Source organism: Hemicordylus capensis, chromosome 2 (assembly GCF_027244095.1).
Source record: "Hemicordylus capensis ecotype Gifberg chromosome 2, rHemCap1.1.pri, whole genome shotgun sequence".
Lineage (NCBI taxonomy): Eukaryota > Metazoa > Chordata > Lepidosauria > Squamata > Cordylidae > Hemicordylus > Hemicordylus capensis.
The window spans coordinates 189,451,060-189,472,280 of NC_069658.1; the positions used below are offsets into that span (position 1 = coordinate 189,451,060).

At 44.3% G+C, this 21,221-nt stretch overlaps 1 protein-coding gene across 9 annotated transcripts in view; it reads left to right on the forward strand.

Annotated features, from left to right (window-relative positions):
* The window catches only part of LOC128347883 (synaptonemal complex central element protein 1-like), an 85,497-nt gene that overhangs the window by 35,768 nt on the left and 28,508 nt on the right, over positions 1–21,221 (forward strand). For all 9 annotated transcript variants that reach the window (XM_053303138.1, XM_053303140.1, XM_053303137.1 and 6 more), the window contains 2 exons: positions 3,956–4,019; positions 18,623–18,680. In XM_053303138.1, coding sequence (XP_053159113.1) covers positions 3,956–4,019; positions 18,623–18,680 — 122 coding nt within the window. The remainder of the gene's footprint in view (positions 1–3,955; positions 4,020–18,622; positions 18,681–21,221) is intronic.

Sequence of the window (21,221 nt, forward strand, 5' to 3'; positions counted from 1 at the left end):
ATGGAAAAGGTGGCCGCTACTATCCTAGCCTCACGTCGCTCATCAACAAATCGAGTGTACTAATACACATGGAGGGTGTTTCTCTAATGGTCATGTCATCACCATATCACCAAGGTTCAGGTCAATCTAAACCACCTTCTACAGTTTTTGCAAGAAGGCCTAGACAAAGGGCTAAGACCGAACACATTGAGGAGACAGGAGGATTCTCTGATACCTCTCACAACTGGGGAATCCTCAAAGGTTTCAGTATCTCATCCCTTGCTAAAACGCTTCTTGAGAGGGGCGACTCTGTTATCCCCGCCAGTTGCTCATTGATTTTCCCCCTGGAGTTTGAACCTAGTGTTGAAAGCACTACAGCATCCACCATTTGAACCCATTAGGTCAATTCCACTGAGACTGCTGTCTATTAAATTAGCTTTTCTGGTGGCCGTAACATCGGCACGGCGAGTCTCAGAACTGAAATCACTTTCAGTTCATAAATCTTACTGTATAATCTCACAGGATTCCGTTCGCCTGATACCGGACACATTCAGCCGGCCAAAGGTGCTATCCGCCTTCCATGTGTCACAGGATGTATACTTACCATCATTTTGCCCACGTCCCACACATCCTCAAGAAAAGTTGTGGCATAAACTGTATGTTAGGCGCTGCCTAAAGTAATACATGGCACGGTCTGCCAGTTTTCGTAAGACAGACTCATTATTCGTGTCATACTTACTGGTCTCTATGGGAGAGGCAGTGTCTTCCAGGACAATATACGAGCTTGCATCTCTCTGGCATATGAACTCCAAAACGTCCGTCCATCTGAACACATTCTAGCTCACTCCACCAGGTCAACTGCAACTTCAGCTGCCTTCGCAACCAATGCCCCTGTTCAGGAGATCTGTAAGGCGGCAGTTTGGAAGAACCCATCCACATTTATAAAACATTACAAGCTAGACCTATATGCCTCCACTCAGGCAGCCTTTGAGAGGCGGGTTCTCCAGGGTGTACTTCCCCAGGAGTAGAGCAATATGTGGGTTCCCTTCCGGAGATGTACTGCTTGAGTATGTCCCAATGAGATGCCTTGATTGCAGCAACCGAGAACAGAGTATTGGTCACTTACTGTGAAGGTTTCTTCTGGTTGCTGCAGTCAAGGCATCTCAGCCCACCCAGTTTGTGTGTGTGTGTGTGTGTGTGTGTGTGTGTGTGTATGTAAAATCTTGTACTACTCTAGGAGAATGGTGTTCTTAGGATAGGTATGGGGGGGAAGTTATTGGAGCCAATTCCTGTCTGGAATCTATGTTGTATTATGTGGCCGTGGCACCGCCTCCAGGATGGCTGCCTGTTTTTTATCTATGTTGTATTCAGTTTTAGTCTTTTTGCCTGGTTTAAATGTACCTTCTCTCTGCTAACTCGGCCGATAAGAACTGGGGTGGGGTTATCCCCGTCGGGCTCTAAATGCTTTCTATTAGTGTTTTACATAGTCCTGCCCAGGAGCACGTGACGAGGATAACCCAATGAGATGCCTTGACTGCAGCAACCAGAAGAAGCCTTCACAGTAAGTGACCAATGCTCCGTTTTGTCTCTTTCACTCTTCTTATTCACAAATACAGGGAGAGCACTCTGGGAACCTATCCTCTCTAGTCACAAGACCATGTTGGCCTACCCATCAAGAATGGCCAGTGAGGGTGAGGGCAGGCAGGTGCAGAACCAGTTACAGCTGTATCCACCCCCCTTCTGCCCCATCATGGCTGCCTCACTTTCTTCTCACCCCAGCTTTAATTTGAGCTATGCGGGCTGGTCATTTGTCTGGTGAACCAACCTGCCTGTGTCACTCAAGTTAAAGCCAGAGGAATAAGCAGCCACCATGGGACGGGGGCGGAGGGGAGAAAAGAGAGAGAGAGAGGTAGGTGCAGCTGTGGCCAGTTTGTGCCTGTCTGCTCTCCGCCCCCACCCCCAAACAGCTGAACCTACACCCACCAGTATTGGGTCTAACGGTAGATGTTTACATAGTAGCATATGGACTTATGCTTCTAGTTTCTACTCCATGAGGTCCATTATTTTGTGTTGTCATGTCTTCTCAACAAATGAGATTCACAGTAATTATAAGAGAATATATGTCTGGCCAATATATGTCTAACACAAAATTTTAGAGTACTTCCAGACTCTAAATTTGACTGTGACTACTACCCAGGAAAGAAATTTTGGGGCCATAATAAAAAATTGGCTCCGTGTGCTGCAATAGTGGGAAAATGCAAATTCTTTGTTGGGAAAGGGACTGAAAATAAAAGTATCATAATGCAATTAGATAAATCTATGATGTAGCCTCTTAAAAAAAAGGGTTCATTCACACGATCAGAAATAAGGTAGGGAGACATGTTCTACCAAAGTTCGGGAGCTGTGTACGCTCCTGTTTTCCATTTGTCTGAGTAAAAAACATGCTATCAATTGTCACGAGCGGGGGAGGGGAAGTGATTGTCTGCTAATGTGGCAGCTGGGTTAGAGGGCTTTTTAGTTATTTAAAAAGAGGGCTTTTTTGTTAAAGGGCTTTTAGAGGGCTTTTCTTTGGTTAAAAAGCTGGGTACAATTGCTGGGTAGGACAGAGCTGCCACTTGGCAAACTATCACTTCCCCCAAACAACTTGTTTTTTACTCACATGTGATCAGAAAATCGGAGCTTGCACAGTTTCCGAAGTTGGGTAGGTCATGTCTCCTATCCTATTTCCGATTGAATGAATGAGTCTGCTATATACTTTCATGACCCTCGGGGACATATTTTCAGGAGGCACAGTGGGTTTTGGAGGGAAGGGGATAGCAGCAAACATTGCCCTCCCCCATAGTGCCAGTTCAACATTGGTCTGGATATTAGTCAGCATAATTTTTCCAGTTACCAGGTGTGTGGGATAAATGAAGACTATTTTCATTTTGCTGGGATTGTGGGCTTCCCAGGGACATTTTAAAAGCTACTGTTGGAGCTCGATGGGCCCTTAGTTTGATCCAGTATTCAGAGAGAGGCCTTAGCTCAGTGATAATACTCATGCTTAGCATGCAGAAGGTTCCAGCTTCAATCCCATCTCCAGGTAGGTCTGGGGTAAAACTTCAGTATGAAATCCTGGAGAACTGCTGCCAGTCAGTGTTAACAATGCTGATGGACTGACAGTTTGATTCTGAAGAAAGCAGCTTCATATGTTCAGTACAGGTGGTCATTGGGGCTTTTCTCATGACCATATGGGGATGGGTTGGAGGGTCAGATTGCTCCTACTTCACTCGGAATAGACTATCAGAACCTCTGTTTGGGTCTGTAAGCTCAACAAACACATGATTAAGCCAGGTGAGGCAACCACTGCTGAAATCGGGAGCTGGAAGGAATTTTAAAAGCCTTGTAGATCTTTGCACTGCCAGTAGATTGTAAATTCTCATTGTCCTCTGGCCACGAAGGAGCAAGAAGTGGTCCCAACCAGTGTTCTCTCTAAGGCGTGCATACATTTGTGCACACAAGCCTTTTGATGTCCACTCAGTTAATTTTAGATCCCACTCTGAAACAGGAAGGTTCCACTCTGAATATACATGCGCACACCCTGCTTTGTTACTGCCACCTAGAGCAAAACTAATTCTGCACACAAACCCTGCTGCAGCTGCTGCACTATAGGATTATAGAGTGGCACATACATGACAGCAGCCCCTGTAGCCACAGCTCTCTATTGTTTCCAGGCTTGCTATTTCCTGATGGCTTTTATAAAAGGTAAAAGAGTCCACACAGTCAAAAAGGCAAGGTAGGAGAGCTCCTTTTCTCCTACCTTGGTTAAGAGCAGGGTACAAAAGCATGTAAACCAGGGTACAGGCCTCCTACCCTGATGTTGTGTGAACAGGCATATTGTGTTCTTATGGTCTTTGTTTTAGAAGTGTGCTGCTACCTGCATTGTAAACCTTACTTTGTCCTACATTTGCCCTGATTTTACTATTTGTGCTTTCAGATTGCAGTTTGAGACGCTACTTGATGAGTTGACAGAAAAACACAAGAGCCTAGGGGAACTTCATGTAAGGGCTGGGTCCTTGTCTTCAGCATAAATTTCATGGATTACCTTTAAAGTGTTCATTTGTATGCAACAATATAACCCTATTTAGACATTAAGTTGTATCTGCATTCAGATGTCTGTATACTTGTACATATTTGTGTGTGAATGACTGTACCTGCATTGATTTTTAAAATGAACATGGGTAGAGGTTCCTCAAATGTATGCTACACTGAATGCATACTGCAATACACTTAATTGTAATGTGAATATTTGTACCTGTGTACAGACTATACAAGTGGTGTGAATAGGGCTAAAATCTCAGCAGAAACTGAGAATCTGAGTTCTTGCATTCTGTCTCTGGCTCTGGAAATAGTGACATCACATGAACTAGAATCATTTGGGGGCAACTGAAATTGGAACCTGCTGGGTTCTATGCCTAGATCCAGAAGTGTGGTAAGAATCTATCAGGATCGAGCAGCAAGGACAGCAGCTGGAGTGAGCTCTTCAGCTTTCTTCTTACATATACAGTGTAGAAGTAAGAAGATTTTCTGTTGAGAGAAGTAGCTATTCACTAGAAAAATAGGGGCTATGTGAGGAATGGAAACAGGCGGTACTGGTTATTATATAAAGTCGTTAGCTGCTCTTCTGTGGGAGTACATTCAATGTAAAGGTAAAGTAAAGTGTGCCGTTGAGTCGATGCTGACTGCTGACAACCACAGAGTGTTAGAGGTTGTTGATTTTTACCCACAATAGGTAAAACAGCAGATCACTAAGGAATAAGCACACACTCCAGTTACAGAGTAGGTAGCAGAGGATGGTTTGGATATTGCAGCTATTTAGAGAAAACACATGAAGATCCTTGTATGGCTAAACACTAAATATTTATTGGTTAAATACACTTAGATAGGAAAGACCTATATCTAATCTAAAGGACTACATAATGGATAGGTAAGGGGAGAGAGAGATGTTTCCATCAGCTTTCTAGGAAGAAAGGAAGGATTGTGACTCAGCACAGGAAGTGCTGCAGAGTCAGTTCAGGGGTCATAGAGTAGGGACAGATAGGGCGACCCTTACTCACTGTCTCTACTCCCAATGCTCCTAGTGGTCATTAGGACAGTTGGTGCAAAAGGTCGATGCACTGGAAGTTCATCTCCAACACCCCTTCTCATCGCCTGTCGCACCTGGTCACGACTCCCATCTTCTCACGAAGCATCTGGAATCTGTCTCTGGATAATGGCTTGGTTAATCCATCTGCCAGCATCTCTTCTGTGGGGCAGTACCTCAGCTGGACCACCCCTTTTTCTTGCAAGTCCCGAACATAGTGGTATTTTATGGGAATATGTTTAGTTCAAGATTTCATCTTCTCCATTTGGGAGATCTGGATACAACTTTGGTTGTCCTTAAACATCGCTGTGGGCTTTGGTTCCTCGATGCCAAAGTCCGATAGTAGTTGGTGTATCCATACTGCTTCCCTGCATGCTTCACTTGTTGAAACGTACTCTGCTTCTGTGGATGATTGCGCAACAAGTGACTGCTTGCAGCCACTCCAAGTTATGGCTCCACCTCCATACAGGAGCAGGTGTCCACTTGTGGACTTGCGGTCTGTTCTGTCCTCGCCCCAGTCTGCATCCACATATCCCACGAGTTTGGGATTGCTGTTTGCTGGAATCTCCAATACATAATGTTCAGTACCTTTCAGGTACCTTCCCAGTCTTTTGACCACTATCCAGTCCTTGTTCGTTGGCACACTCACTTTTCTGCTCAGGATTCCCACTGCTGAGGCAATGTCTGGCCTTGTCACTGTGGCTATGTACAAGAGTTTTCCAATTGCCTTTCTGTATTGATTGTTGGCTGGTAAAGGCTGGCTGTCCTCATCTTCCTTCCAGAAATCAGCATCCATTGGCGTGCTGACTTCATTGGCATCTGTCAGTCCCAGGCATTCTAGAAGATCTTTTATTTTCTGTTTTTGGTTGAGAAGGAATGTTCCATTCTCTTCTCTTTCTATTTGGATGCCAAGGTAATATGAGATGCTTCCGAGTTCCTACACCTCTATTTCCTTGTTCAGGTGTTGTACAATTTCATGACTGTCTTGCCTTTCCTCATGTGCAAGAATCAAATCATCAATGTAAGTCAAAATGTAAGTCCATCTATTGTCTCTGAGTCTAGTAGGCAGTGGTCAGCTTTTCCTTGCGTGAACCCCTCCTTAAGTAGTAATTGATTCAGTTTCTCATTCCATGCTCTGGCTGCCTGCTTTAAGCCATAGATGCTCTTTTGCAGTTTGCACACTAGCCCCTTCTTTCTAGGTTCCTCAGAGCCTGGTAGTTGTTGCATGTAGATGTCTTCCTCGATTTTCCCATGTAGGAAAGCAGTCTTTATATCCAAGTGTTCAACTTGCATCCCTTTGGCTGCCGCCACATTGAGCAATGTTCTAATTGACGTGTGTTTCACAACTGGTGCAAAAGTCTCATCATAGTCCCGACCATAGATTTGGGAGTATCCTTTGGATACTAGTCTGGCTTTGTAGCGCTGTACATCCCCTTCTGCATCCTGCTTGACTTTGAAAACCTATTTGCATCCCACAGTCTTTGTGGGATGACCCATTTGCATCCCACTATCCCAGCGGGTAGTTCCACAAGTCTCCAAGTCTCATTTTTGTGCAAGGAATCAATTTCTTGCATTGCTGCTTTTCTCCACTTCTCAGCTTCATCAGCTGGCAACCTTTCTATATCTTGCCATGTATTGGGACCTTACATCTCTCCTCCTTTAGCCATGAGTGAGAGTCTGTTAGGTGGAACCCCTTTGTTGTGCCTCTGTGAGCGCCTCAGTTCTGGTTGTGCAGCCCCTTCTGAATCTGGCACTGATTCCTCGGGATCGCTGCTTGACTCCAGATCCATTTGAGTCCAGTCACATGGCTCTTCATTCATCTGGATTTCTGGGAAAATCTTTGATGCTTCACCTTTATTTGGTCTTTGTCTTTCATCAAAATACACTGCATCGCAGACTTTGACCTTTCCACTCATTGGATCAAGGATTCTGTATCCTCTAGATTCATAGCCAACAAAAATTCCCAGTTCACATCTGCAATTGAGTTTGGTCCTCTTTGCTTTGGGAATATATGCATAGGCCATTGAACCAGATACTTTGATGTGTCTTAGGGAAGGTTTTCTGTCATGCCAAAGTTCAAATGGTGTCTTATTTGTTGCCTTGTTTGGCAATCTGTTTTGCAGGTAGTTAGCAGTCATCACTGCTTCACCCCAGAACCTGTCTGCTAGATTGGCATCATGCAGTAGACATTTGGTCATTTCCACTAGAGATCTGTTCTCTCTCAGCTACCCCGTTGAGCTGTCCAGTAAATGGAGGAGTAGTCTGGTGAGAGATACCATTTGATTTCATAAATTCTTTCATCTGGTTTGACATATATTCCCCTCCATTGTCTGACCTCAAACACTGGGGCTTCCTTCCAAATTTGTTGTTCACCAGTGCAATATATTCTTTAAATTTCTCAAACACCTGGCTTTTCTGTCTTAGAACATACTCATAGCAAAATTGGGAGTAATCATCAATGAAAGTCAGGACGTACCTATTTCCACCTGAACTCATCAGTAACGGCCCACAAACATCTGAGTGTATATTAAATCCCTCGGTTAGTTCCCTCATTTGGGAGTCAGTTTTAAAGTTTAGGCTTCAGTGGCCCAATTTTCTGTGCCATAAGAAATCACAATTTTTGTGTTGGCAACTACTTGCCACATTTGCTTGTGCAATAGCACAGTCTACTTCAAAAAGTCCATCATCCCGCATGTGGGCAGTCATGATTAACTCATCACCTTTAGAGATGTAGCATGCTTCATTTTCAAAAAAATTCTTTACACCCCTTCTTGAGTCCATGCCCAATTGAAATCAAGTTGACTTGCATCTTTGGCACAAAAAGTGCATCATAGCTTAACCTAATAAGCTTCAGTAGCAGAGCCACAAAGTATCTTTGCTGTCCCCTTGCGAGCCACACTTATCTTCCTTGAATCTGCTAGAGTGACATCTGATCTGTAGCATTTGTCCAGTTTAATGAACAGATCGGGATCACAGATTATATTCTGGGGTGCATCTGAGTCTAAGATGAAAGTGTGACCCCTTTTTGGCTCTCCTAGGGCAACTTTGTAGCTTTTGACGTTACTTGCCCTTTCAGATAAGCCACTTTGTCAGTGCTTCTCCCCCCTTCTTTGTTTGTCACCATGACTCATCCCTGTGTTTACTTTATTGCCATGGTGACCAGGTCCCTGCCCTCTGAGTTTCCCGCTCTTTGAATATGCTGATGAGTCACTGAGGCTACTCTGCTTGCTAATGATGAAATTACTTTGTCTGCTGAAATGTGCCAGAATGCCATCGCTTTCAAATCTCTCCTGCTGCAACTTTATATTAAAATTTCTCAGACTCAACACAACATGATCAGTCTTCAGTTCACAATGAGACAGTTCAAGAGTGACAATTAGGGGTTCAAAACTTTTAGGCAGGGATTGTAGAATTGCCCCAATTAGAATGTCATTCAATTCACATTTGTTATTCTTCAAAAGCCTACTAATCTTTAAAATATTCTCTATGTGGGCTTCAAAGTCTCCCCCTTCCTGCAGTTTGCTTTCGCATAGCCTTTTATACAGGAGAAGAGCTGTGTTTGCAGAGACTTGGCCACATTGCTTTTTCAGTCTATCCCACGCTTCTGAGGCTAAATCTGTATCTTGCACATAGATCAATAAATCATTGCTTATACTCAAAATTAAAAGGCCATACGCGTATTGGTTTTTCTTGTCCCACGAGGCTTGAGCAGCTTCATCTTGGGCTGGCCGTCCCTCCATGAGCACTTCAAAGATTCCTTTTGTCATGAAGATTGCTTTCATCTTGAGGGCCCAGGTTTCATAGTTATTGCCATCCAGTTTGGGAAAAGAAGGAGCCATCCCTGAGTAGGCTGTAGTCTCAGGATCCATGCTGCAGTTTCTAACTAACTCAGCTGCACTTTCAAAAATGGAAAAAAATAATAAAATAAAATCTACTTGTGCCTAGAAGCCTGTTGCTCCTGCTGGGCCCATAACCCTGTTAAAGGTTGTCGATTTTTTTTTACCCACAATAGGTAAAATAGCAGAACACTAAGAAATGTGCACACACTCCAGTTACAGAGTAGGTAGCAGAGGATGGTTTGGATATTGCAGCTATTTAGAGAAAACACATGGAGATCCTTGTATGACTAAACACTAAATATTTATTGGTTAAATACACTTAGATAGGAAAGACCTATATCCAATCTAAAGGACTACATAATGGATAGGTAAGGGGAGAGAGAGATGTTTCCATCTGCTTTCTAGGAAGAAAGGAAGGATTGTGACTCAGCACAGGAAGTGCTGCAGAGTCAGTTCAGGGGTCATAGAGTAGGGACAGATAGGGCGACCCTTACTCACTGTCTCTACTCCCAATGCTCCTAGTGGTCATTAGGACAGTTGGTGCAAAAGGTCGATGCACTGGAAGTTCATCACCAATACAGAACCATGTGGTTGTCTTTGGTAGAATACAGGAGGAGTTTACCATTGCCATCTGCTGCACAGTATGAGATGATGTCTTTCAGCATCTTCCTATATCGCTGCTGCCCAATATAGGTGTTTCCTATAATCTGGGGAAAATACCAGAAGGGTTTCAAACCGGCAACCTCTGGATTGCTAGTCAAGTCATTTCCCTGCTGTGCTAATGCTCACTATAAAATGGAGAGTCATGCAATCTGTAACAATACAATTGATGTATTGTTATGAAAATCACCACACTCAATAAGCAAACAAGATAATTACCCAGAGAAGGGCCTCTGATTATGATAAATACCTTCTCTTGGCTGAAGCTATGCAGAGAAGTTGCCAGGTGCATCTCTTTAGGCAGGGAATTACAGAATGTGGAGTCTATCTGAAGAAAGCCTGCTAACTGATTTCACTGCAATTAACAGTAGGATAAAGAAGGTCACTTTTGCATGTGAAGGTGGTCTCTAAGACATGTTGTTAGAGTGTTGGGATGCTGCCATGGTTGCTAAATAGTGTTAGGCCTGAAAATGACCAGGAGCAGACTCTTCTTCCTCTAGTAATGACCAAGAGACCCCATTATTCTGCTGAGGGTCCTCCAGGTCCAGAGGGGATGATGGGCAAGCCTTCTGCATGGGATGACCAACTTGATTCCTCAGACAAGTCCCTGGGTCAGTACCCTGTCCGAATCGCCTCCAGATGTTTCCCTTGGATACAACAGAAACTGAATCTGGAGAGAGATGCAACTGTGCAAAAGGAGTACATGACCAGCAGTCTGAGCTCTTCTCTCTGGATAAGATGACCCTTGGAGGTAACAAAGACTACATACATCTGAGGCCTGATCCTGCTAGGATTCATCTTAACCAGTGGGCAGGGCTGCCTGCTCTCTCTGACTTTCAAGAGCATGATCAGTTTGCACCATGGCAATGTCAGAAGAGATGTCAGGCTGCAACAGAAGGGGTTATTTCCACCTTGGTGGTGGTTTAGCTTCAGTGAGCCATGGAGGAACCCTTTGGCCACTATCTGCTATATAGTAGTAGATATAGTAGTCTTTTGTGTTGGTTTTTACTGGTTGGTCCAGAGGAGCAAGAATTATGCAAATTGTCAGACTAGAAGTTATATGAGAAATCCCATGAACAGAATCTCTTGCTCTTGTTCATTAATTTCCTTTTTCTTCAGCTGCTGGGGTCAAGGACATCTTAATGGGTTATCCTCCTCACATGCTCCTAGGCAGGACTATAGTAACTAGCGATAAGAACAGACGCCTACTACAGCCTGATAGCCCCGCCCCAGTTCTTTCAGTCCTGCGTAGCTCCAGGCAGCCTTTTATTCCTTTTCCTCAGATTTTTGTAATCCTTTCTACAATCCTTAGCCTGTACTTCCAAATTCTTCACTTTCCTTAATCTTTAATCTTTCTTGTTTTAATCCTTGTTATTACCTTGTTTTTAAAAAACAAAACAAAGCCCTCTTTGGTTTTTCACTCTCCTTTCTGCCAAATTTCCCACCCCTATTCTCCCTTCCTTTACCATGAAGCATGCAGGGAGGACTAGGATGATTTTAGTCCCAAAAGGGAAAGGGCAGAGTGGCTTCCATGCGGCAGAACCCCAGGATAGCCACCACCCAGCTTGTCTTTCCGGCTGTGAAAGTGCCACCCGGCCAGACCCCCAACAAGGTTGCAATGGGTTTTCTGCGTTTGGGCTGCAAAACTCGTAGCAGAGTGTCCCAGCACACCTCTGTGAGAGGCAGAGAAAAGGATACAGGTGAGGCTTTGGGAGTGTCTTCACTCTTCCTCGCCAGGCTAAAATGGGCTGCCGCAAGCCCCCTCATCCAGTCTCCTCCCTTTGGAGCAGAGATGAGGGCCTGAGCAACAGCAAAGACCCCCGTGACAACCACAGAATAATTGGCTGTGGCATGCAGGACACAAAATGGTGCCGAAAAAAGAGAGGCTTTTCAACAGCGTATTACAGCTGACGAGGTCAGCAGCTGTAGCAGGGGGTGACCAGGACCAGATCCAGGACCAGGGGCAGCCTCAGCAACCGGTGAGACCTCTCTTTGTAGAGAGTAGCCTCTCCCCACTGACGTGGGTCCCTCAGAACCAGCTTGTCTCCCAAAAGCAGTCCCTCCTGAATGGTAGAATCGGTTTTAAAATGGCATTATTGACACCATTCAGCAAATCAAGCCTCAAAAGAAAAGTAAAAAGACAAGAAAGCATAGATGAGATTCCTCTTCATCTAAGGACTCTACCTCATCAGAAATAAATAACCCCTCCCCTAAAAAAGCAAAAAGAAATAGGAAGCATACCAGGGTTTCACAATCCAATAAAAATAAAACATCCAAGGGATATATACACAAGCGTACAAAACAGCATTCATCTGATCTTTCAGTTCTAGATTCTAGAGATCCTCATACAGAGAATCCCATGCCTACTATTCCTGATAGGCATCCAATTCCAGCAGCACCTATAATTGATCTAGAGGCTGACCCTGATATGGCACCAGATGGGGGAGATGGGGGAAAGCAGAACTCGGACCATAATCCTGACAAAAAGGAAGGAGAATGGTCAGTGGGAGAGGAGCCAGACTCTGGAACTGCCTCACAGCATCTATTTGTGTCTGAAGATTTTAACCCACTTATTACAAGAACCAAAGCCATTCTTGATTACAACCAAATTAACGCTCGAGTCCTCACAGGCCTCAAAGGGGGACTTCGTATTTCTGAAACTGAGGCCTAGAGACATGTTGTTACCTACGCCTGAACTGTTTATTGAGGCAGTGAAGCAAGAATGGCTTCTTCTAGCAACAAATAGGAAGCCAATGGCAGAAGCAAACTGATATTTCTTTCAACAGGAACCATTGGATTTACTGAAAACACCTCGCACGGATGCACTTGTAGTTCAGCTCATTTCAGGTTCATTGGTACCCAGGGATGGTGAAGACCCCCTAAAAGATCCCTCAAAAGGATGGAATTCACATTTAGGAGAGTACACAACAACACCTCCTTGGCAACCCACTCATCATCATCAGCCTCTGTGGTTGACAGGGCATACCTAGTATGGGTGGACGATCTACTTAGCAATCCACCTTTTGATCCAGTCAGGCTGAGACAACAGTAAAAATCCAGAAGGCAAAGGCCTTTGTGGTGGATGTGACTCTGGATTCTATCAGCTTCTCATCTAGGGCATCTGCCGCTTCTGTGGTTGGCAGAAGACACCTCTGGCTTAAAAACTGGCAGGTGGACTCTACATCAAAAACCAACCTGACAGCAGTCTTGTATGGCAGCAATAAACTATTTGGTGATGCTGCCCTCAAGGACATTTTAGTTGAGTCTAAGGACAAACAAAAAATGATGCCGTCAGCACCACATAAGCCTGATAGGCCAGCCTTTAAAAAGCCTTTTCAGCCATTTTGGAGTTTTAGGGCCCCCTTCAGGGGCATGATATAGGGTCTTCAGAATGCAACGTGGTTCCTTCCAGAAGCTTCGGAAGCGACAGACAAGCCTTCAACCAACAGAACAAGCAGACCAAACAGCAGCCCTGACTCGAGTCTGTCCAGGCTAGGAGGTCACCTGTTGGCACACTTCCATGCATGGGAGGCCTCCACTATAGACAAGTGGGTTCTCAACATGGTCCAGATAGGGTATAAGATAGGATTGGGTGCCCGACCTCCCCCCCACACCCCCAATTTCCCTCAACCCCCCACACTCTCTCTTTTCCCAAACACATAGAGCTTCAAAAGGCCATTCAAAATCTTCTGGAAATAGGAGCAGTAGAACTTGTTCCTCCCTGTCAGGAAGGAAAGGACATCTGCTCTATCTTTTTCACCATCTCCAAAAAGGACGGTTCAAAAAGGGCAGTTCTGGATTTAAAGTTTTTGAACAGGTGGGTCAAGCACAACAAATTTTAGATGGAATCTATCTGCTCAGTAGCAGAAGCCCTACACCACCTAGATTTTATGTCATCGATGGATCTGAAGGAGGCGTATCTACATGTACCAATCCATCACAACAGCCGTCATCTTCTCAGGTTCAAATATGCGGGAAAACATTATCAGTATGCAGCTCTACTGTTTGGCCTGTCCTCAGCCCTTCGGGTTTTTACAAAGGTATTGGCACCATTGATGGCATATCTTCAACTCCAGGGGATCTGGATATTTTCAAATTTGGACAATCTCATGATCCAATCTCTTTCAAGGGAAACAACAGAGCACGATCTTCAAAGGACCCTTCAGATGTTGCATGAACATGGATTCCTGGTCAACATGGCCAAGAGTCAGATGGTTCCCTCTCACAGACTACAATACAGGTGAAACTCGGAAAATTAGAATATCGTGCAAAAGTCCATTAATTTCAGTAATGCAAATTAAAAGGTGAAACTGATATATGAGACAGATGCATTACATGCAAAGCGAGATAAGTCAAGCCTTAATTTGTTATAATTGTGATGATCATGGCGTACAGCTCATGAAAACCCCAAATCCACAATCCCAGAAAATTAGAATATTACATGGAACCAAGAAGACAAGGATTGTAGAATAGAACAATATCGGACCTCTGAAAAGTATAAGCATGCATATGTATTCAGTACTTGGTTTGGGTCCCTTTTGCAGCAATTACTGCCTCAATGCGGTGTGGCATGGATGTTATCAGCCTGTGGCACTGATGAGGTATTATGGAAGACCAGGATGCTTCATTAGCGGCCTTTAGCTCTTCTGCATTGTTTGGTCTCATGTCTCTCATCCTTCTCTTGGCAATGCCCCATAGATTCTCTATGGGGTCAGGTCAGGCGAGTTTGCTGGCCAATCAAGCATAGTACACTGTATACTTTTCAGAGGTCCGATATTGTTCTATTCTTCAATCCTTGTCTTCTTGGTTCCATGTAATATTCTAATATTCTGGGATTGTGGATTTGGGGTTTTCATGAGCTGTACGCCATGATCATCACAATTATAACAAATTAAGGCTTGACTTATCTCGCTTTGCATGTAATGCGTCTGTCTCATATATCAGTTTCACCTTTTAATTTGCATTACTGAAATTAATGGACTTTTGCACGATATTCTAATTTTCCGAGTTTCACCTGTACTTAGGGGTTGTAATCGATACAGTTCAGGACTGACTATTTCTCCCTTCAGACAGGTCTCTGACTTTCACCATAGAGATCAGGGCGGTCCTCTCGACTCCTACAGTTCTATTGCTCACACTAGCAAGAATCTTGGGTCTGATGGTAGTGATCCTGGAAGCAGTTCCATGGGCAAGTTTCCACCTGAGAGATCTCCAATGGTTTCTTCTACCTCACTGAGGAGCCATCACCAGAGGAAGATGCATGCTGCTGAGTCTTCCCTGCCAGGTCCATCGGCCTCTCAGCAAAACTTATTGAAGGGAAAGCAGTTTTTGGATCCCCCCAAAGTGATAGTGATGACAGACACCAGCACTAGGTGCTGTGCACACTGCCAACAATTGTCTGCACAAGGAAAGTGGACGGTACAAGGAAAAAGCCACAGCATAGATTGGCTAGAGTTCAGGGACATCCGCCTGGCTCTGAGAGCATTCCAGCAAACGGTCAACATATACAGATAAGAACCAACAACACCACAGCAAAGGCACATGTGAATAGACAAGGGGAAACAAGGTCATGATCTCTACACATAGAAGCAGTCTTGATGAGTTGGGCAGAAGTTCATCTGGCATCCATCTCGGCACACCATGTAAAAGGGGACCTGAACCAACTGACAGACTGGCTCAGTTGGGAGGATCTGATGCCAGGCGAATGTTCTCTAAACCAGAAGGTGTTCCAACAAATAACTCAAAGATGGGAAATTCCAGTAATGGACTTATTTGCTACACCTCAGAACACTCAACTCCAGAGAGTCATCTTCAGATTCCCCTGCAGGGAGGTGGAGGATACAAATATGTATCCTGGAGGCCAGCAGTGGTGTAGAGTGCTGAACTAGGCCTGGAGAGACCCGAATTCAAATCCCTATTCAGCCATGATACTTGCTGGGTGACTCTGGGCCAGTTACTTCTCTCTCAGCCTAACCTACATCACAGGGATGTTGTGAGGAGAAACTTAAGTATGTAGTACACCACTCTGGGCTCCTTGGAGGAAGAGCAGGATGTAAAATGTAAAATATAAATAAATAAATGTGCTATCAGCCCAGTGGCCTGGGGCGTACTTTACGCTTTCCCTCCTACTCCACTACTAGCAAGAGTCTTGAGACAAGGGCATCTACTAAAAGCTCAAGTCATATTGGTGGCTCCGTTCTGGGCCAGAAGGCCATGGTTCGTAGAACTGTTATATCTGCCAACTTCATAACCATGGTTCCTGCCAGTAACAGTGGATCTACTTCTCTGGGGTCCGGTCCAGCACCCCAAACCGGGCTAGTTGTGGCTTGCTGCATGGAGACTGAGAGGTGACTATTAAAACAGGGGTATTCTGATAAAATATTGGATATCCTGGAATCCAGAAGGTCATCAACAAATAGGATCTATCAATGTACATGGAGGGCATTTCTAAGATGGTTGGCCTGCCATTCTGTACCTCGGGGGGGAGGCTTCAATTCAGCACCTTCTGCAGTTTCTTCAGGAGGGACTTGAAAAGGGGCTGAAACTAAATACACTTAAAAGGCAATCAGCATCTCTAGTAAGTATAATATCAGGCCTGTTAGCAAGATTTATACATTCTCACCTTCGCCTAAAAAGGGCAACACTTCTCTCACCACCTATTGTACATTACTTTCCCTCTGGGGACTTCAATACAGTGTCAAAGGCTCTACAGTTTCATCCTTTTGAGCCATTACATTGGCAAGAAGGGTATCTGAGCTTCAGGCACTATCCATTCACAAGCCATATTGCATAAGAGAGCCAGCGTGGTGTATTGGCTAGAGTGCTGGACTAGGACCAGGGAGACCCTAGTTCAAATCCCCATTCAGCCATGAAATTAGCTGGGTGACTCTGGGCCAGTCACTTCTCTCTCAGCCTAACCTACCTCACAGGGTTGTTGTGATGAGAAAACCTAAGGATGTAGTACACCGCTCTGGGCTCCTTGAAGGAAGAGGGATATAAAATGTAAAAATAATAAAATAAAATAAAATAATTTCTCAAGAGTCGGTTTGTTTTATACCAGATCCTTTCGTCCATCCAAAAGTTTCATCGTCCTTCCATCAATCACAGTATGTATTTCTTCCTTCCTTTTGTCCTCACCCCAAGCACCCAATGGAAAAAGTGTGGCACAAGCTGGATGTTAGACAATGCCTCAAGATATATATAAAACAGTCTGCATCTTTCCGCACCACAGATATCTTATTTGTTTCATTCCTACCTGGATCCATTGGTCGAGCTGTAACCTCATCTAACATCGCCAGATGGATCAGAGCTTACATTGAGCTAACATATGAGACACAGCATCTTCATCCACCTACTTGTATAGTTGCACACTCCACAGGAGTGGCAGCTACTTCTGCTGCCTTCTCAACAAATACTCCGGTTTATGAAATTTGTAAGGCGGCAACGTAAAAGAGTACCTTGACTTTCATTAGACACTACTAAATGGACACATATGCTTCAGCATAGGTGGCATTCGGTAGACTGGTGCTACAGCAGGTGCTTCCCCAGGAGTAGTCGAGCGCTCACTCCCAAGGTGACTTACAAGGCTGTACTATGTCCTATAGAGATGTCCTTTACCCCAGCAGCTGAGAACAGAGCATTGGTTCTCTTACCATGAAGGCTTCTTCTGGCTGCTGGAGTCAAAGACATCTCAGCCCACCCGTCTGGGCACACTTGTTTACTCCTGGGAGAAAATCTTGTACACTTTCCCTTTTTCTGCTACCCTTTCTCGGAAGTGGATTATTGAGGGCTTTACCACACAGTCGTTTCAGGTCACAAATTAACTGATGGACCCTATCTTTTGCATAGTTGGCATATAGTTCTTAAAGTTACTTATTATTGTTGTGTGTATATTTTTCCCCTACAGCAGAGCACGTTTTTAGTAATATCTTTCTCCTATCTTGACTTGAAAGAACTGGGGCGGGGCTACCCTTCTCAGGCTCTAGTAGGTGTCTGTTATTTTTGCTAATTACCATAGTCTTGCCTAGGAGAACGTGAGGAGAATGGAGATGTCCTTGACACCAGCAGCCAGAAGCCTTCACAATAAGTGAAACAATGCTCTGTTTCCCCCCCATGATGAAAGAAAACAAACTTCCCACTACATCATGCAGGCTATCCAGGGGTGGAGCCACCATTGGGACAACGGGTTCAAAGAACCCGGGCCATGCCTCGTGGCCCCGACACCCGCCCCCACATCTGACGTCAGACGCGGGGGTACTGGTTTAGCTCCCGAGAGGGGGCTGCATAGCCCCTTCGAGAGTTCAACTCCAGAACAGAGCCTCAAGGCTCCCTTTGGGAGCCAGACTACGCCCCTGTGTCTGATGTCACACAGGGGGCAGGGTCAGTGGGGCCACCGCTGCAGCCGCACATGGGCCACCGGCAGTCAGGCTCCATGCCTGAGGCTATCCCTCCTGGTCTCCCAATAAATTACAATGAAATTTGAACTGAGTGAGACTGGGGGCGGGGATAACATGGATAACAGAAGAAGAAAGGAAAAATATGGCTGGCTAAATTGGTTATTGGCCATCTATATTGACTTACATATTAGTCAAGCTGCAGTTCTGTTTATAATTTTTCACTGAAAGCTTATCAGTTGTTTACATGTTTTTCTGGTGTTCCTCTCCTGTAAAGCATTGCATGTACATCCACGGCAAAAATCTCCCTTTTAAAAACATAGGGTTAGGGTTAGGAGGAACTGAGGAAGGTGGGTTCAAAGCTTTCCTGATTTAAAATAATGGCTCCCTTCATAGCAATTATTTGTCCTATGGGGTGTGTGTGAAGAAAAGGGTTAATCCCTTGCCTCTCCCCCCTTCCACCAACCCAGTGTTGTGTCCTAGTCTGAATTGCTGCCTTCAGCTCTTAACAACAAACTGACAGGAGATTCCATTCATGATCTCTTGCATCACATCTAATTTGACCCTCAGTGGCAACATGATTCTTGTCCCTTGTGCTTTTCCACTGAAGTCTGTCTGCTTTTTCTTAGGCCAGGGAGAAATCGGTGATTGGCATGCGAGAGAGCAAGGAGTGTTGGCTGAGTGAAGGTGAGAGATTGCAGCTGTTTGGACATTGGTGAATGGCAAAACGTCAGCCATCTAAAACTATCTTGGATTAGGATTCCAACCTGGCATGTATCAATGAGACCTTTTTATGAGACGGGAGAGATTTAAATCTCTTCCAGCTTTGTCTTCCAGGTTTTTTGGTGCTGCAGCAGCAACAGCCACCTAGGGATGTACATATCAGGCGGTATACAAATATGATAAATAAATGAACAGCCCAGAGTTGACAGATGGGGAGGCAGGGTCACTCTGGTCTACTTCCCCTTTTAGGCTCCCTGTACAGCAGTCTACAGTTTGGAGTATTTGTACCTAAAGTTGGACCTACAAGATGAGGCTGGGATTCTGTTTGCATACCACCTGTTCTGATACCTAACAGTCTCCCTATCTCTGCTCATGGAGGTGGTCTTAATGGTGGTGTTGGAGACTTCCAATCTTTCTGTATTTGAACTTAAATATTCCTATCAAGGCTGCTTTGTTGGACATGGCTCAGAATTTCATGGCTGCCATGACAACCATGGGCCCATCTTGGGTTAAATGCAGGCCCATGAATGTGGCAGATTATACCATCCATTTGGTTTTCTGTTCTGGGCATGAGGAGGGTGCTCTGTGGGTGAAGGAGCTCAAAATGAATCTCTTATCATAGACAGATCATTTCCTGATTATAATTATGCTAGAGATGGCCTCTAACTCTTGCAGAGGTGAGGAGCCTATTAAGATCTCCTCCCCATCCCCCCCGCCCGCCCCCAAGGCTCATGGATTTAGAAAATTTCTTCATGTCTCTTGGATTATCCATCTGATACGTTGGTTGATATAATTGTACTTAGACAATCTCTTTTGCCTTATTATATTGGGTCTTCTGAGTTGGGCTAGATTAAATTAATAAAACAAATTGTGAAAGATGGGTCAAATAGAAATTGGATAAAGGCTTACTTTGTGGCAGTGATGATGTAACAAATCTTACTAGTCTGCCCCTGTCTAGTCTGCTCTGAGCTGTCCAGCAGAGCTTGGACCGCACAGAGAGGCCAGAGACCTTTTACAATCCAGCCAAGGAGAAGATGGATTAGCCCTCAGAGGCCTGCTGTGATCAATTTGCAAGGCAGTTTGTAGATAAAATTACTTATTTCTGCTTCAGTCTAAATAGTTATTTCAGAATCGGCCCTGGTTGTCACTAAACTTTGTTTATGGATTATTTTAAGTTTGTGTAATTGGAATATGTGGATAAAATTTTCGGAGAGGTGAGATTAACACTCTTGAGCCATGTCTTTCCTGGCTTAGTAAATTAGTTGAGATAAGATTGAGGGATTTGGGTTACATACTGTAGGTGATAAATGCCTCACTGAAGGAAGGTGAAGTTCTGACATCTTTTTAGGCCATGAAGAAATGCATCCTGGAGAAACTTGGCTTACTTTTAAAAAGTACTACCTTGTTTCCAATATTACATGGGCAAGGTGCTGGAGCATGTGGTGGTAAACCAGCTCTAAGCTTTCTAGGTTAAAACTGTTTACTTGGATCCTCTTCTGTCTGGTTTCTGAAACTGCCTTTGTTGCCCTGGTGGATGACCTCCACTGGAATATGGATAGGGGGAATGTGATTCTTTTTATTATTTTGGATTTTTTGGTGGTTTTTGATACCTTCAACTATGCTATTTTCTGGACTGACTTATTGGGATGGAATCTGATAGCACTGTTCTGCAGTAGCTCTGGTCATTTTTGGAGGTCAGAACATAGTACTAGGGGACTATGGCTCTTCCCCATATCCACTGGTGTTATGGGGTGCAGTAGTGTTCCACCTTGCCCCCCATATTCTTAACATCCAAGTGAAACCACTGGATGAGATCTACTAGAGATCTTGACCTAAAGTGCTGCCAGTATGTGGGTGACACAAAGCTTTATTTATTGTTTCCATCATCTGATCCTGGAGATGTGGTAAGACACTAAGCCAGTGATGGGGGCAGTATTTGGACTAGATAAAGTGAATAAACTAAAATCTAATCCAGACAAATATGGAGGTACTATTGGTTGGGAGTTTGAGGAGTTAGGAGGTGTACAACCTGTGCTGGAAGGTGCTGCATTCCACCTGAAACAGCAAGTCTGTATCCTGTGGTTACTCTGGATCCAGCACTAATGGTGGCTAGGAGTGCCTTTTGCCAGCAACTTTGTTCAAATTTCATAACCAACAGATTAGAGTTTTCCTCCATCATATGAAATATTTAGTCCTAACAGAGGCGTATCTAGGGAAAATAGCGCTTAGGGCAAGCACTGAAATTACGCCCCCTGTCCAAACATCTGACACCCATCTTGCAGATAACTTTACCTTAATGTCAACTGAAAAATACAAGTCAAGCTTGTTAATCTTTTAATATTTCAAAAACTATTTAGCAGTGGATGTAGCCAGACCAAGAAAATGCTGGAAAACTACAAATTTCAGTATGCTAGGGCTCATGTAATACCCCAATATTATGCAGAGGTGTACTTGGAAAAACTAAATAGAAGTGCCTGTATAATTCTCTGCTATGCATTGTAGCAT